General features: G+C 41.5%; 1 protein-coding gene across 1 annotated transcript in view; it reads left to right on the top strand.

Annotated features, from left to right (window-relative positions):
* TEX11 (testis expressed 11) overlaps positions 1-17,418 on the top strand; it is a 358,563-nt gene that overhangs the window by 199,396 nt on the left and 141,749 nt on the right. Inside the window, exons 13-17 of the mRNA XM_088444985.1 lie at positions 4,925-5,076; positions 7,110-7,195; positions 10,114-10,251; positions 12,533-12,635; positions 17,101-17,219. Of these exons, the coding sequence (XP_088301111.1) occupies positions 4,925-5,076; positions 7,110-7,195; positions 10,114-10,251; positions 12,533-12,635; positions 17,101-17,219 (598 nt within the window). The remainder of the gene's footprint in view (positions 1-4,924; positions 5,077-7,109; positions 7,196-10,113; positions 10,252-12,532; positions 12,636-17,100; positions 17,220-17,418) is intronic.

Here is a 17,418-nt window from a genome sequence, read left to right on the forward strand (position 1 = left end):
TAACAATATCATGAACATCGGTATCTACCACATTAATGAAGGTCTTAATAGAATGGTTAGTAGAAACAGGATCATAGACAGATTTAGCAGTTAATTTGGCTACTGCAGGAGGAATATCAGACCCATGTATCGCTAAATTAGATGTAGCCTTAGTCCCATTGAATATTTCATGCAGTTTAAGTTTCCTATTAAGTTTGTACTTCTCGATTTCCCAGTTCATCTCATCAAAAGCAACAGTAGGGACAAACGATAATCCCTTTGTAAGTACCTGTACTTCGGGTTCAGTCAATGTTCTTTTAGACAAATTAAATTTTAGCGTCTCCTCTGCAGCGGTGGTCTCCCTGGTCGTCGTTTTCCGCGTCCATTGGCCTCCACGCCTCGTATATCGTCTCCTGGTCCTGTGACTCGACTTCGGGTGCGTGTTCCTAAAGGGACCTGAGTTGAAAAAGCCCGAGGATTGTCAACATTATCAGAGTCACTTGTAGTGCCAATATCGGAATCGCCATAAGGTCTACGATAACCCCTCTGTTGCACTTTCTGATGATCAGATAGGCCACCACTTATCCACCTGTATACTTTATTGTGATCATAATCATTGATAACTTTAGCAAGTTTCGCTTTTTTAAATTGAACCAGATCTCGTTTATAATTTGCCAATTGCAGGCCCAATTTCTCGAACCAATCGGTCTGAGTATCAGCAGTAAGAGTCTCCTTATGAGCTACTTCAAATGTACAGATTTTCTCCTTAATAATTTTTAGCTCACGTGATGCTTCCTCTATAACGAGGAGCATGAGATCATAACTGCACTTATTTAAAATACAGATCCATCTTTTGCAAAACGAAACGTTATGGCGGCCAATAGTGAGACAATTACGCACACGGAAACCACGAGGTATGCGTTTCTCCTTATAATAGTCACTTAAAGTCACACAGTGGTAATAAAAGTCCAATTCCCTCTGCCGTAATTTCAATAGATCACGATACAATTGTGCAGTAGGTTTAACATTGGTGTCACAGAATGGCTCTTTAAATAAAATATCATCAGCCTCTGATTCAGAGAAAGATAAGGTCATGCCTTTAGTCTGTAAGGAAATGTTAATGGCATCAAACATATCAGCGCCGGCCTCCACACCTCCTTCAGCCATAATGACAGAAAACGCACAAATGTGGCAGAAAAATAATAAGTAATCAGCTGGGTGCCTCTTTCAAGTAAACGCTGGGTCCTGCAACCAGTGTTCCTCATATAAATATATCCAGAAGAAATGGCACTCTCAGTCACCAACAAAGAAGGGTGCCCTCCGCATGTAACCAACAATGGTCCCAAATATAATTTTTCTGGCAGCGGCACTCCACAAAAGATAACAGTAGGCAGGAGTAATGCATCAACGTTTCGATGCCATTTAATGCATCGTTCTCAAGATACAAACAATACAAAAAACACGTTACTTACATACCCTTCACCACACCACGTGAGAACGCCACGGCTTCTACAGATATAATCCCTGCAGTCCTATAGAAAGCAGTGTAATCCTAGATTTTCATTGAGACCTTTTGGGTAAATAGTCCCCAGTCTGTGAATCCAACGGAATTACTCCAGTGTGAGTCCCGTTGGATTCACAGACTGGGGACTATTTACCCAAAAGGTCTCAATGAAAATCTAGGATTACACTGCTTTCTATAGGACTGCAGGGATTACATCTGTAGATGTGTTGGTTTTATTCTACGATTATACTTATATATCGTGATTACATACATATACCGCAATTGGCTATTTAAAGCATTGATTGTATGCCTTAACTACGGACGTCGGTCCGGGTTATTATCCCTACTGAAATATGCAGCAAGCATTTATTTGACTTTGTGGAATATAAGTGTTATGTGTCATCATTTTTGAGGGGGTTTTTTTTTACTTTATGTCTGATCAATATGTTATAGCACATGTTGAGGTAACTTTATTACCATCTATGTGATCGCGATATATTAGTTGGCTCATGAATACAGGGAAGGGGGTTCATGTTAAGGTGTCATTAGTGACTTGATGCCAGTATATGGTTCATTAGCATTAGTGGATGTACGTTTATAGGACTGCGCCTCCATGAATGAGGTTCCTTTAAATTTGTTTTTACTTTCACTATTGTGGCCATGGCAACGGGTCGCGCCTGTGAGGTCATCAGTGGGCGTCTCTATGTTGGACCCGGAAGCCGTGGCGTTCTCACGTGGTGTGGTGAAGGGTATGTAAGTACCGTGTTTTTTGTATTGTTTGTATCTTGAGAACGATGCATTAAATGGCATCGAAACGTTGATGCAATTCCTGCCTACTGTTATCTTTTGTGGAGTGCCGCTGCCAGAGGAATTATATTTGGGACCATTGTTGGTTACATGCGGAGGGCACCCTTCTTTGTTGGTGACTGAGAGTGCCATTTCTTCTGGATATATTTATATATATATATATATATATATATATATATATATATACGTGAGGGCAACAGGTCTCTGAGAATCCTACAATGTGAGGTCAGGTGGATCTATAAACTTAATTCTCTGGCACCTAGGGGACTTAATGAAATATCGGATTGCATTGTTTTTTATAATTCAGCAAAATTATAATATTATACAGGGCTCCCTGTAATTTGGGATATTGTGTCCTTATTTTTATGTATATTGGGATGCTATTTATAATAGACAACAGAGCCGTAACTAGACTTTTTGGCGCCCTGTGCCAGAAAGAGCATTGGCGCCCCCCCCCTTTTTTTTAAATAGGGAGATAACACCTGAAAAAGTGCCATGGCCTCATGGGAAAGGGCCAGGGAAGAGATAGGGGAAGCCAGGAGATGCTGTGGCTAAAAGAAGAGGAGGCTACAAGTGAGATTGATAATAAACAGAAAATTGACAAACCCAGAATAACGCCTCCTGCCCTGCGGTGCCCTGTGCCATGGCACAGGTCGCACTACCCTAGTTACGGCCCTGATAGAGAAGTTGGTCTTTTTTCACTGGCTTCTCTTGTTGACTACCAGCATTATATATCCAGTATTGATTTAGATAAGATGAAATATATGTAGGATTGTGCCACCTATATAGTATAGATATGCTTTAGACTAAACACTATGCAATTTATTCCTTGGATATTACATTTACTATTATTATTGCTGGTTGAGACTAATTTTTGATCATCTGTAGTATTATATTCTATGATTGTTATATCTAATGTGGAATTCTATCTATGCTACATTTTTTGCTTTGCATCGCTGCAGTTATAAGTATATGGCTCCCCAGATTCTGCAATTTAACAATGTTTAAGTTTAACTATATTTTAGACGTAACTGTTATGAGCTAATGTGTAATGTTTTATATTATTGTGTAACAGCCTTGTGATCATTGCTACTGTATTGTAATGTATTTTTATATGCATTTTGTCATGGTGATGGTGGGCGGATAAGACGCTGGGGCCCGTCCCCTGCCTCTGTTGTCTGCTCGGCACTGTTGTGGTTGCCGCGGTGACGGGGGCAGGTTGATGAGGTCACTAGTGAGCGACTTCCTCCCCAGATGCCGGACGCCGGTCCGATTGGCTTGCACGTGGTGGGGTATGTGTATAAGTGTTATGTTTTTTGTATACTTATTGACCTTTAAAGGGCTCCAAACCGTTGGTGCAGTACCTGCTTGTTGTTGGATTTATATAGCCTGAGTGCCACTGCTCTTGATACATATATATTATATATGTGAGTGTGTGTGATAAAAAATGCTTTTCCAAGAAGCAGTAACACAATATCTGACATGGTGCTAAAACTGGGACCACCCATTACCAGATCTTCAGTTTCGCCTATGCCTGCACAGCGGCCACAGCTTACTAGACACACCACAAGACCCCAATGTATATATCGCCGGATTATACTGGTAAAATGTACCCCTCTCATGTGATAAGTCCGTGAACGCTATTTACATTATTCAATTACTGGGACTTTCAGTTCTTCATTTTTCATTTATTAATTTATTAATTTCAGTGCCACTTTTGCCATTTCAGTTCTGTGTGTTTAAGTACAAAAAGAGCTTTGCATAGGATTAAATGCTATACTGGAACCTGCAGTCCATCAAAACTATTTTTTTATATTTGCATTGCAGTTTTTTATTCTTTATATTTGAAGGTGGTACAGGTTGAGTCTCCGATATCCAAAATGCTTGGGACCAGGGGTATTTTGGATAACGGAATATTCTGTATTTTGGAATATTTGCATATCATAATGAAATATCTTGGGAATGGGAATCAAATATACACACAGAATGCATTTATGTGTTATATACACCTTATACACACAGCCTGCAGGTAATTTTATACAATATATTCAATAATTTTGTAACTCAAACAAAGTTTGTGTACATACATAAAATTCAGTTATGTTTCATATACACCTTATACACACAGCCTGAAAGTAATTTTATACAATATGTTTAATAATTTGTGCCTTAGACAAAGTTTGTGTACATTGAGCCATCAGAAATCAAAGGTTTCATTATCTCAGTCATGCCAAAAAAATTCTGTATTTCGGAATATTCCGTATTTCGGAATATTTGGATATGGGAGACTCAACCTGTATATTCAATAGATATGCATGCCTGAGCTGGTACATCAGACCAAGTTGGTATATTCACAATTGATTGCTATTCATTGCTATGTGTTTAACTATTGTGCATCATTTTTTATGAGGTTTTTATATAAAGATATTATCTATATCTAATACTTTTGAAGTGTCTTCAATTTGTTCTGAATATCATTATACTTTATTTTAATTTTCAGATACAGTATATATTGCTTGCTTGAATATTCAAGGAGAATTTCATGTTCCAACATATATTCCCCAAAACTAGAATTCAAACAATGTATCTGGTATTGTATTGATTTTTACTTCTAAATTTATTTTACTTTTACAGGGATTGTGTGGGATTTGATTTCCTCAAAATGATTTGTAATGACTTTGAGACCTCTACTGACATTGGGAAAGCACTCCTTCTGCAAATTGAGCTTTTGCTGAAGCGAGGGAAGGATATGTTTGCACGACAGAAGGTAGAGGATTTAATCACAGGTAGGGACTAGAACTATCAGTGTCATGTACAGTATGGCATTGGGTTGGAGTTTATGCATTGTTTAGTATGTTTGTATTATCAAACTTCACTTCCCACCTGGATAAATGGATCATATGTAATAGATAGATGAAAAGACGAATTATGCAATACTCACATGTTTCTCAAACCCGTGCAACTCAGAATGGCAAAACACGCAGCCAGATGTTTTGACACTGTGAGCATACTTCTGAAAACTCGTAACAACCAAAAAAAAAGTCCTATCTCAGGACAGCTAGTCTAGCCTGACCAGGTCCGAGTAACACAGAAAGATGCACACATCTGTGCTTCTTTCTGTGTGTTTAAAATAAGGAAACTGTAAAAAAAAATATAAAAAATTACATGCCCCCCCACAAGCATAACCAGCCCCAGGCTCTGCTGAGTCTGTCCTGGTTCTTAAACTACAGGGAAAAAATGCGTAGGGTTCCCCTGTATTTTATGAACCAGCACAAGGCTCTGTTGTTATAGCTCCTGGTTGTGAGCTATATACTCATGAGAATCAATAATAGGAGAAGTTTGTGAAAATGATTAAATGGTAAATAAAATACCAATAGTTGAGATTGTGTGCAGGGTTGGTGCTAGGGTGTTCAACACCCCCTTGCAAACTATAGCTTTGTGCCCTCCTACAAATATGCCCTCTTGACATATCACTATTAGGATTAGAGAGACTATATAATAAAAAAAAATACATATTTTTTTATATATGATAGTTACTATATGCTATTCACCATTTGTTGAATCTTGAAGGTCAATTGCACAGGCATTTAGTGCAAACATTACATAATTTACAACCAGAATGCAAATTATTTTACCTATTGTTAAGAATGACCATCAACCATCAGTGATTACGATGGTCGAAGGTTTTGCTATTGATGTAAAGAGCCAACGATTCTCTGCCATCGATGGCACAGAGACCCCCTACCTGGTGCTGGGACATGGAGATACCCGCAGAGTCCTGCCCATAAATCTGATTGGTCCGCTGACCCATAGGGCAGGGCTGGCTAATAAAGTAGGGCTGACCATTGATGGTTTCATGATGATGGTTACACACCATCGATGTTAACCACCGATGGTAACCACCGATGGTAACCATCCATGGTTAACACAAAAAATGGCCACCGCTTCATACAGTTTGACAGGAGTAGCAACAGGCAATAGCTAGCCAGCACCCTCCTGCAATGCTTACTGCATGACCCTGATTGTGTGGATCCCTTTTGCAGAGTTTGAGTTAATTTCTGAATGAATGTTGATATCTGTAGCACCTCACAAATCAACAATAATAATAGGGCTGACAGGGAGGTTTTCTTACTAATGCGTTACCTGCATAGCAGTTTTAATTTACAAAAGTGCATTTCTGCCAAATAATTTTTTCTCTATCCAACACGCACATTTCCATCCGGTTTTGCGTTCCTGCAAAAGAAGTTTAAAATTTATTTTATAGGGGTACTTCGAAAAACTCATGTAGACATGCTCCTTGTTATGGGCAAGGTGGACACTTTAGCTTCACAATATGTACAGTTTTATCACGGTCACATACTGCAACTCCCGAAAGTAAAGAAAATGTTAAATAATCAGTGATATTCTAACTAGGGATGACCGTCAGCTGGTTAACCATCCATGGTTAACATCAGTTAACCATGAAATTATCAAAAGGGAACAATCGATAGTTTGCACCCATGGACGGACATCCCTGCTGTGGGGAACAACAGGCGGTGGGCCAATCAGGGAGGCGGTGGGGCTTAGTGGGGCTAAGCTCCATGCCCTCTGCGCCAAAAAAGGAAAAACCTCGCATCCATCAATGGCGGACAACCATCGGATCTCCGCTTTCGCTAGCAAAATCATTACCCATCGGTGGCAAACCGTTGATGGTCACCATAACTCTAACAAGGAGTCCATGTGGGCATGGTAAAACAATAATCTGCACTGCGGTGGATTTATGTCTTCTTGTACATTCTATGCAAATTACTGGTATTAATATTAAGTTGTTACTTTTCAGGACATTACAAAGGAAAACAGTTGTCGCCACAGACCTTGAGTCATTTGCACTTCATCCTATGGGATTGTGCAGCCAAAAGCTTTGAGGTCAAGTATAGATGTTAGAAATAGTGTATTGCTAAGATTTTTTTTTTTATCCTAAATATATATTTTAAGTAAAGTACCTGCCTAGATCTCTGACTTTGGAGGCGATTCAATTCAGCACTTTGTGAATAGTACCGGGAAGTAGTTCTCTGAGCTATTCCATTGAACGTGCTGTTTAGTACGACTAAAGTATTTCTGCTCGCACCCTCCTTAAGTGCCGGCTGCAATGCTGACTTCCAGGTTAGCACGGCGCTAACAGCATCGCAGCGGGCACTTAAGTCGAAGAATGTCGGTTACTGCGACTAAACACCTGCGGTGACTGGCATCTCCCGACTAAAGCTGGGCACACACTAGACGATGTGTCGCCCTAGCCCGTGGATCGGGCTGACATATCCTCCACATTGGTCAGTGTGTATCCACTATGCGCGATCATATGCGCTCTCGTGGGTCTTCCAACAGGGTCGTTCCATTGGCCTGCATGTAGGGCCGATGGTACGATCCAGATGCAGACATCAGTATAGTGGATGGAGATGGTGCCTGACATATCGGGCCGCATTGTGCAGTGTGTATTATGCGGTTGGACATTGCATCACTGGGTACACCCACGGCAAGTGTGTACTCAGTATAAGTGCCGGGAGTGATGGAGACAATTGAATAGTTCTAGGAACTCCTTCCCGGCGCTATTCACATCGATCTGAATTGAATCACCCCCTTTATTTGTTAGGGCATAACTGTTAAAATAAGAAAATGTCCAATTCAAATGCTATTTGTGTAAGCACTGGAGTTACAGTCAGGGCCAGCTCGAGGCATGTTCGACCATTGCAGTCGAACAAGGGCGCCACCCCATAGAGGGTGCAGTCCTCCCAGCCATTCCCGATTTCAGCGGGACAGCCCCTTTTTTCGGACACTGTCCTGCTGTTCCACCTGCGGGACGTAGTGTCCCGCGGGTGGTTGGGATGTTGGGCAGCTGTGCGGCGGTGCAGACTCCTGGGAACAAAAAGCGGCATCCATTCAATGCAGGGAGAGAGCTGGGGGCAGCCCCGCTACTGACATAGTGCTGGGCTCGCCCCCAGCCTGACGTTAAATGGGATTCTTGCCGTATGGACACGCCCCCTAATAGTGTAATTCAGGGGGTGTGGTCTATGTTTATTAAGCCACATCCCCTTTTTTGCGTAGGGTGTAGGGGTCCATCGCCGCACAGGGCGCGGCTAGAGCTGGTGCCAGCCCTGGTTACAGTACAACATAAATTAAAGCCAACTAGTAGATTTAGTAAACCTTCTAAAATGTAAAGATGTTACCCATAGCAACAATCAATAACTAGCTATAATTTTTTACAATGTACTAGATAAAACAGAGCTGAAATCTGATTGGTAGTTTTTGGAAGTGAGAATTTAATTTCTCTTTTATGCTTTATTTTAAGCCTGATTTTTAACTTGTGAAACTGTGGGCCTGATTCAGCAAGGAACGCACGCAGACGCACGCACCTGTCCGCTGCGTGAATATGCTAGTCAATGCATACGGAGACTGCAGCACAAGATGCAGGCGCCCAGGGCCGTTGAGAGCCTGGCCGGGCCCGGGTAATGGAGGGGCCATGGCCTAATCACGGGAGGCGTGGCCCAGCCCCCCTTGAAAAAAAGAAAAAATTAATTGTTAGTTTTTCAGCGCCGCATAGCGGAGCTACACGCCTGGGACTGGGGCGCTGTAAGCCCCCCAGCCCGGTGCTAATCAGGGGGGGGCACGATCAGTGTGATCGCTCCCCCCCACAGTCATAGGAGACTGCTCCGGCTGCTGCAGCAGCCACGAGCAGTCTCACACAGCAGCCCAGCACGAGTTGTGTGCTGAGCTGCTGTAGGGGAGGGGGGGAGCGACGCCGGGCCCCTCTAGCAAGCCCGGGCCCGGGTAAACTGTACCCACTCCCCCCCCCCTCGGCGCCCATGCAGACGCCCAGCCCCATATTAAGCTGCCCATCTCCCTTTACTCACAGCCTGATCAGCACGCAAGATAGCGTAAACATCGGTAACATTGAGAACCATCAGACCCATACACACAATAGTGGTTGACCTGACCTGCCGCAGGAATTTGGCCACTTCCTGTGTACAGCTTACGGTATGGCTGCATAAGCCGCCGCACTGCCTTAATTATGCACGCCACTATTACGGCGTTATAACGCTTGCGTTCGCCTAACCACCCCCTGTCACCACCCACAAACGGCACTTCCTGTCAATCATTTTTGGAAGGGTCTGCGTACACACTGCGTGTAGTCTGCGTGCCATAATCTAATCGCACTGGCAAGTTCGCGTACGTGCAGTGCGATGCATGCGCAGAGCAAAAACATCGTCCAAGTTTTTGTGTGTTCTCTCCTGTGCGTTCCTTTACTGAATCAGGCCCTCTGTTTTTAAATTATTTGTATTTTTAATTATTCCTCTACCCATTGCTGTCTACAATAGTGAAAACGATTTGGTTATTTTTAAATTTCATTTATCCATGACAATAGTGAGTTGTATTATGATGCCATTAATCCACTTAATAATTAATTTGATTATTGATTATAGATTTTTTTGTTGGGGTATCCCTTATTTGCCAATTGCAGCCCAGATTTCGTGTTTGGGTAAGAGGATATTTGACCACTTATAAGTGCTGACACTACCAGTAACAGTCCTGTATTGCTCGGCTCCCATTATAAAGTCCCCTTCTCAGCGCTGGAGATACTCTCCTGTTGTCACTTCTATGTTATTGCAAAGTGTGGTTTCTCGATGATTTCCTGTCGGTTTGGGTTTAGTAAATTAGAGGATTGTAAAACCGATGGAAAACCAACGTAAATCTGTACCAAAATGAATGCTTAGTAAATATACCACTATATCTTTAATTTTTGTTTAAGATTGAGTGGACTCTTTCATGGTTATTTGTATTCTAATTTACAGAGCAAGAATTACATAGAAGCCGTGCAATGGTACAACTATTCTCTGAGCTTTTATGCTTCAGGCCACACTGAGCTGAACCTTGCAAAACTACAGAGGAATCGGGCTTCCTGTTTTCTGCACCTCAATGAGCTATCTAAGGTCAGGATGTCATTATCACACACATTAAATGCATGTTACCCTATTTTTAATCTCTGTAATTGTATTTCCACAATGTTATAATTTTCACAAATCCTAGAGCTCTATGTGGTTAATTCTATTCCTTTGCAGGAATTTATTTCATGGGCCAAGTGTCTGGGAACTATTCAATTACTTAATGCGACTAGTTCTAGGCTGCACTTATCACACACTTTGCTAAGGTGTGAGCATAAATCAGTGTTAAGAAGGACTTCAGGGCGACCTGATAGCTGTATCGCTCCTGGCATTTAACCCGGGAGCTGCTGTTTAATGCGGCTAATCCCGAGCGTGGTTAATAGTGGCCGTCACGGGAAGTGATTTAATAGCTCCCCGGCTAAATTCCTGCAAAATGATTGAATCATCCCCTATATTACAGATTACCAAAGATAATTTAGATTACTGATGAACAACAGACAGCCTGCAAAACCTTCACCTGCTGTCCCCAGCTCCTTCATACATTAATGTCAGATTAGATTTGTTTTTAGCTTGTAACACGTTTAATATGTATGTATGCCGATATGTACAGTTATGTGTCTCTTTCACTAAAAGTATTGTTTTTACTTATTACTGAAATTAAGGGTAATGTGTGGCCTTTCTGAAAGTTAGAGGTCATCCATGCAGTCCATGAAATGTATCAAGTTGCTTATCAGTGAATTAAACAAAGCATACCAAATGAGGTTGACACATGGTAGGATTTTTTCTTTAATACCATTTTCAGACAGAAAAATCCAAAAAACCCGGGTTTTTCCCATATCGTTCAACCCGGGAAGGACCCTGGAATTTGCTCCTAACCCCCTTTCACACAGCACATAATTCCCGGGAAATTCCTGGGTCGACCCCTTTCACACAGAACCCAGATTATCCCTGCTATATACAGTGTGTCATAATAAATGGACTGCTTTATGGCACACAGAGATGAGGTCATGAAAAGTTCAGCCCGTGCACCGCCATCTCAGCCAATAAGCGCTGCTTACTATGCCTGGAGTAGAAAAACCCGGGTTGGCACCTTTCAGACAGCCGCCAACCCGTGTAAGACCCGGGAAAAACCCTGGTAAATACCTGGGTCGAAGTACCGGGAATCAGGTCCCGTGTTGACCCTTTCAGACAGAAAAAAAACCCGGGTCGACCCGGCAAGAGCCGGAAAAATTACCGGGTTCTTTTCTCTGTCTGAAAGGGGTATAACTAGAATGAACCCTAGAAATAATCTCCAAAAGTAATGTGACAGCAATTGTAATTTTATGACAAGACATCCAATGCTTGAAAATGTTCAGCCTAGAACGATCTCCAGAAAATGTTCTACTCTTAAAAATAAATTAGTACATATTGAACTGTTTAATGCATACTGTATTATACAAGGGGACAGAAAGTGCAGTAAAGTATTTCTTACAATTGAATGTAGATAAATATGAGGGTTCCTATCAACCAATACTGTCATTCATATACTGTGATGTTTGTGTACAATGTGTACTCTTCTGTGCTCATGCACCTGTGTGTTCTTCTGTAAAACTCTTTTTAGTTGTCTAACATTATTATAAGCAATTCTGCATAAAACATTTCATACATTTTTGCTAAAAATTCTCTGAAGTTCGTGATGGATGCTTCCATGTTTTTGTTTACGGATCATTGTCACCTCTGTGTAGAGGAGGTAACAGTTATTTTGCCCAAGACATCTCAATGGATGATTCATTTAGAGAAAATAGGACCCAATGATTTTAATAAATAATAAATATATAACTAATTTATTTTCTGTATTTTTATAAATGTATTTTTACCCAGATAGACTTGATTTATTATATATGACTATAGTATTAATATACTTGTCCGCATTTAATTGTTTGTAATAATAATAGGCATACATGGATAGAACCTGGGCACAATATCTATGAAGACCGTGTTCAATATCTCAATGTCTTGGAACCTGGATTAAAACAATCATGTATATACTGTATTTTTTTTTTTTTTTTATTAAAATTGCTTTGGTTGGATTTTTTTCTACATGTTTATTACTTGTAATCATATTTGGATTAATAAAGTAATGTGCTTATGTGAGTGCTCATGTATTTAATTTTGTTTTTAGTTGGATTGTGTTCTGTCGTTCATTTTTTTGATGTACACGAATAATTTTGACCCATTGCAAAGTTAAGGTCTATAAATCTCAGTAAATGGTGCCCAGCTCTGTTAGTTTTTAATCATCAGTAGTGGACTTACCAGAATGTTTCTTACAGCAGTATTGTATTGTTTGTAGGCCAAGGAGGCAGTAAGAGAAGCTGAGAAATGTGATCAAGGCAGCATCTTCACTCATTTCATCTTATATAAGATTGCAATCCTAGAGAATGATGTCCTGGGAGGTAAGTGGCCTCAGACTCTCATTAAAAGATATGTGAATTGCTAGTGAAACAAAGTATGTAAACTTAAATTTCAAGTAATGGGTTTTTGATCTTCTAGAATTCCAGATAAATAATTTTTTTTATTAACTACTACTATAAGCAATTGGTTTGTCTGCCAATTAGTATTATTATTATTATCCTTTACTTAAAGGGCACCATAAGGGTTCCACAGTGCCGTACAGTTTGCATGTGAAGGCACAATTATTATTATTATTATTATTACCAGTTATTTATATAGCGCGCGCATATTCCGCAGCGCTTTACAGATAATATTTGGCCATTCACATCAGTCCCTGCCCCAGTGGAGCTTACAATCTATATTCCCTAACACACGTTCACATACATACACACTACAGTTAATTTTTTGCTGGGAGCCAATTAACCTACCAGTATATTTTTGGAATGTGGGAGGAAACCGGAGAACCCGGAGGAAACCCACTCAAGCACAGGGAGAATATACAAACTCCGAACAGTTAGGGCCATGGTGGGAATCGAACCCACGACCCCAGTGCTGTGAGGCAGTAACGCTAACCATTACACCGTCTGTGCTGCCCTAAATGCAAAACATAGCAGAACATAAACTGCATAGAAAAGTACAACAGGACATAATGTGCATAAAATGGACAGTAAAAGCATAACAAATCAATATTTACATGGTTGTCAAAACTAAATTTCAGTGCAAAAGGGCAACTAGCACTGGCTGTACCTTTACCCAGGTTGATGGGCACAGCAGACAGGTTCAGAGCAGCTTATTCAAAAGGAATGCCAAGAGAAGAGGATGGCAATGACAGGGAAAGGAAGAGCACACAAGGGAGGAGGGACATGCTCATCAGAGTTTACAATCTATAAGGGAGGGGGAATCAGATATGGGTGACTGTCACAGAGGGATGTGTCAGGGATAATGGTGGGTTAGTGGGAGAGCTGGTAGTCTTTGATAAGGAGATGGATTTTGAGAGTCTGCTGAAAGCTTTAGGGGGAGGAGGAGAGTCTGATAATGAGGGGTAGTGTGTTCTGGTAGTGGGCAGATGTCCTGGAGGTGGGGATTGGGAAACAAGTTTGCAGTCATTGGGCGGAATTCAATTGTTTTCGCAGCCCAGGTCTCCCGTCTAAAGCGATGGGAGATCGCGGGCCACTATTCAATTGTTCCAGCTTTTTGCGCTGATCGCGCCCAAAGTGGTAGGGTTTAGCCGCGTAAATCGGCTAACCCCGATCAAATGGGAGCCCAAACAGGTCACTTATCGCCGATTTCAGCTCGCAGCCCCAGAGGGAGCGCTGGCAGCTGATCGTGCCCGACAGGAGCAACAATTCAATAGCTCCGTCAGGCGCGATGGGGGCTGGAAACAATTGAATTCCGCTCATTGAGTAAAGCGGGCTGGCAGGCGTGCGGGAGGGGGTGAGGATAGAGATGTAGGGGAGAAAGGATTAGATGAGGGCTTTATAGGTGGATGTGAAGAGTTTGAATTAGACTCTATAGCGGAAGAAGAGTCAGTTTAGGGCCTGACAGAGAAGGGAGGCAAATGCAAAGCACTTAGGGAGAAAAATAAGCCTTGGTTCTGCATCCAAGGCCTTAGGGTGGGGTGTGCGTGAAGCCCTGTTGCCCAGGGCTGTAGTGCTGCTCAGACCATTCAAAGAACACTGCAACAAAGCAGCCTGCAGTCTGTGGAGCCACTACAAGCATCTGGGCAGCTTTATACTTGCTCCTGCTGGCAGCCCAGCTCCCTTGCGTGATGTCACATGTTCAAGGTGGGTCCGGCATAGGACAGTATTGAGACCTGCACTGTATGCATCTAATAATTTTCTCTTATGCTCATAAAGGTTGCTTCTACAGGCAAAAATACCCTACAGAAGTGTAATAAAAGAACACACTCTGGGGGTTATTCAGTCTAGGATGGAATTGCAAAGCTGCATGCAGGTAGCTTTGCAATTCCATCCTTGCTAACATGCAAATGCACCAGGAGGTGTATGACACCCCCTGCTACAATTGCAATCCAGCACTGCGACCAAGGTGCTGTGTGCAATCATGCACGACCCAATCTGCACATTCGCAGAAAGGGTCCTGCGCTCATGCAGGTTCCCGATAAACGAGAATCTGCGTCAGCATTGTGCATACGTGCAATGCTGAATCAGCCCTTATATGCTGAACGCAGCTGATCGGACAGGCTGCAGCAGCTAGCTAGTCAGACAATATTTAACTTTTTTTTTTCAATAATAATTTTTATTGGCTTGAAAAAAAAAAAATACAATCAATGTATAGTGTCTTTTGAAAACAACAACACAAAACAATAAGGTCTCTCATAACAGAATGTCAGTAGAATATTTAACAATGCTCCATATATAAACAGGAGCTAACATTGAAGAGTTAACACACTCTTATCATGATACATAGCTCATTGATCCATAGACTTAAGGTGCGTACACACTAGGCGATCAGGAAAGACAGTACGATTATGACATCGTAATCGTACCGTCGTTCCTGATCCCCTGTAGTGTCTGCACTGAACGATCAGTCGCTCAGTGCAGGCACTGTCCATCATTCCTGAACATGCCAATCTGTCATTATCGCCAGATTGTGCTGCATGTTCAGGCGATGGACAATGTCGGAAACGACCAGCAGAGTGCGCATCGCTGGTCGTTTCTGACATAAAAGTGCACGATTTGTGCACGATTACTGAGCAATTGCACGATTACGATGTCGTAATCGTGCAGTCGCTCAGTAATATCGCCCAGTGTGTACGCACCTTAAGATCTCCCCTCGAAGATTGTTGAATAAAGTATGTATCTAGTTTCAGAAGGGAACACCTCCGTCCAAGACCAACATGTTGTACCATGATGTTAATTGGAAACATGTTCTGAGTGTTTGTTTCAATTCTGGGGATTGGGTCTTTATGTATGGTAGAAATAGAGAAAAACCTCTCTGCCATACCCTCTCTGTTAACAGACGTACCTGTCCATTCCAGTTTTCTGAGAGGGGAGTATTTATCGCTAGGGTTTGTTGAATATATTGGTGAACTTGGTTCCAAAATTCTGTTACTGTGGGGCAGAGCCAAAGACAGTGGTATATGTCCGCTTCTGGCGAGCCACACTTATAACATTTGGAGTTAACTGATTGTCCTATTAAAAATTTGAGTGTAGGAGTAAAGTATGCTTGATGGAGGATCTAATAGTTCATTTCTGCATACGAGACAGCAATCGGTTGTTTGTTTAATCTTTGGGTGGCTATTGTTATTTGGGATAATCTAAAGTCTGGGAAGACTTCCCTCCATTTAGCCAAACCTCCTTTAATAGTCTCCAAATCAATAACAGCGAATAAAAGTGTAAATGTATGAAGACGAGAAAGACTCTGAAGGCCTTAAACACAGTGCATTATCTAATCGAAATTGTTTGTCTTCATCAGACATCAATCTAAGTGTTGTCACAAGATAGCTTGACATTTGTAGATAAGTAAACAGCGGAATGATAAGGTGAGGTAATTTGGCTTGAAGTTGGCTAAGTGTGTAAGGTTTGACAGTGTTGACATCAATAAATTGGTGTACATATTTCAAACCCCCTAAATACCAGTTTCTGATATATTTTGATGATCGGCCTCCTGAAAAAGCAGGGATATTTCTTAACGGGAGAAAGAGAGAGTGAGATGGGGAGATTCCAGAGAGTGATCTGACCTGACTACAAGTGGAGGAGAGAAGCACGTTGTCTCTGATTTGTTTTGGGGAATCAGGGAAGGTTTGGTGTGTAGTAATGCTGCTAAATGTATATCTGGGCTTAAATGCCTGTTCTAGTTTAAATAAAGAGTAATTATTGGCCCCACTGATCCAATCCACAGCAAAGCAGTAGTTAGCTGCTATAGAATAAAATTTTATGCATGGAAGATTCAAACCACCCAGGTCTGTGGTTTGTTGTAGCTTATAGAGGGAGATCCTGGGGCGTTTGTTAGCCCATATAAATCTCTGCATTTCTTTATTGAATATTTGGAGATCTTTTTTTGAAACGAGAATGGGTAGGTAGCGTTTGAATGAAATATAGTATGCGGGGAAAACTGATCATTTTAATGACAGCGGCCTATGTATGAAAGGGGTAGGGTACTCCATTTACCAAAATCCTCCAGTGTTTGTGTTAAAAGTTTTTTGTACAATATTTAACTTTTAACTTACTGATGAGTAATGTCTAAGCTACAAAGGAGTCATGTTTGAACCACTGCTGACCCATTAGTTAAAGAGTTGAGATTTAGTGGTAAAATGTTTTATTCAGTTTAAGTTCTTCTTTAAGTGTAATGCTGCATGAAGATGGCCAATTGAAACAGAAGTGAAATATGAGGAACTTTATGTGAATATCTAGTGTGTTTTTCTACCTATGCATTTAGAGAGATCAAGTAGCTTTGAGAGGACCATTCATTAAAGCATATGCAAAATACTATTCATGTTTGTTCCAGCTACAAATGCTGTCTCAGCTATGGGCAAGATGGCAGCTCAGGTAGATTCCAGCGGATTGGTGGAGGAAAACTGTTCAACTACTGACCTGCTTAACCTGGCAGCACAAATAGCTATGGAGGTAAGGCAACAGACAAAGGTGGCTAATAGATATAGAGGGAGGGCTCATTTAGGGTGAAAATCAATTGGGAGCGTGCAATGCAGTAACGGCTTCCAGCAGCTTTGCAGGATATGCAGGGCTGGATTAACGTCTGTGGGGGCCCCTGGGCAACAAACATGTGGGGGCCCCTATTAAATGTGACGAACTGGGGGTATGCACA

Source organism: Taudactylus pleione, unplaced genomic scaffold, assembly GCF_031769625.1.
Source record: "Taudactylus pleione unplaced genomic scaffold, aTauple2 ptg000375l, whole genome shotgun sequence".
NCBI lineage: Eukaryota > Metazoa > Chordata > Amphibia > Anura > Myobatrachidae > Taudactylus > Taudactylus pleione.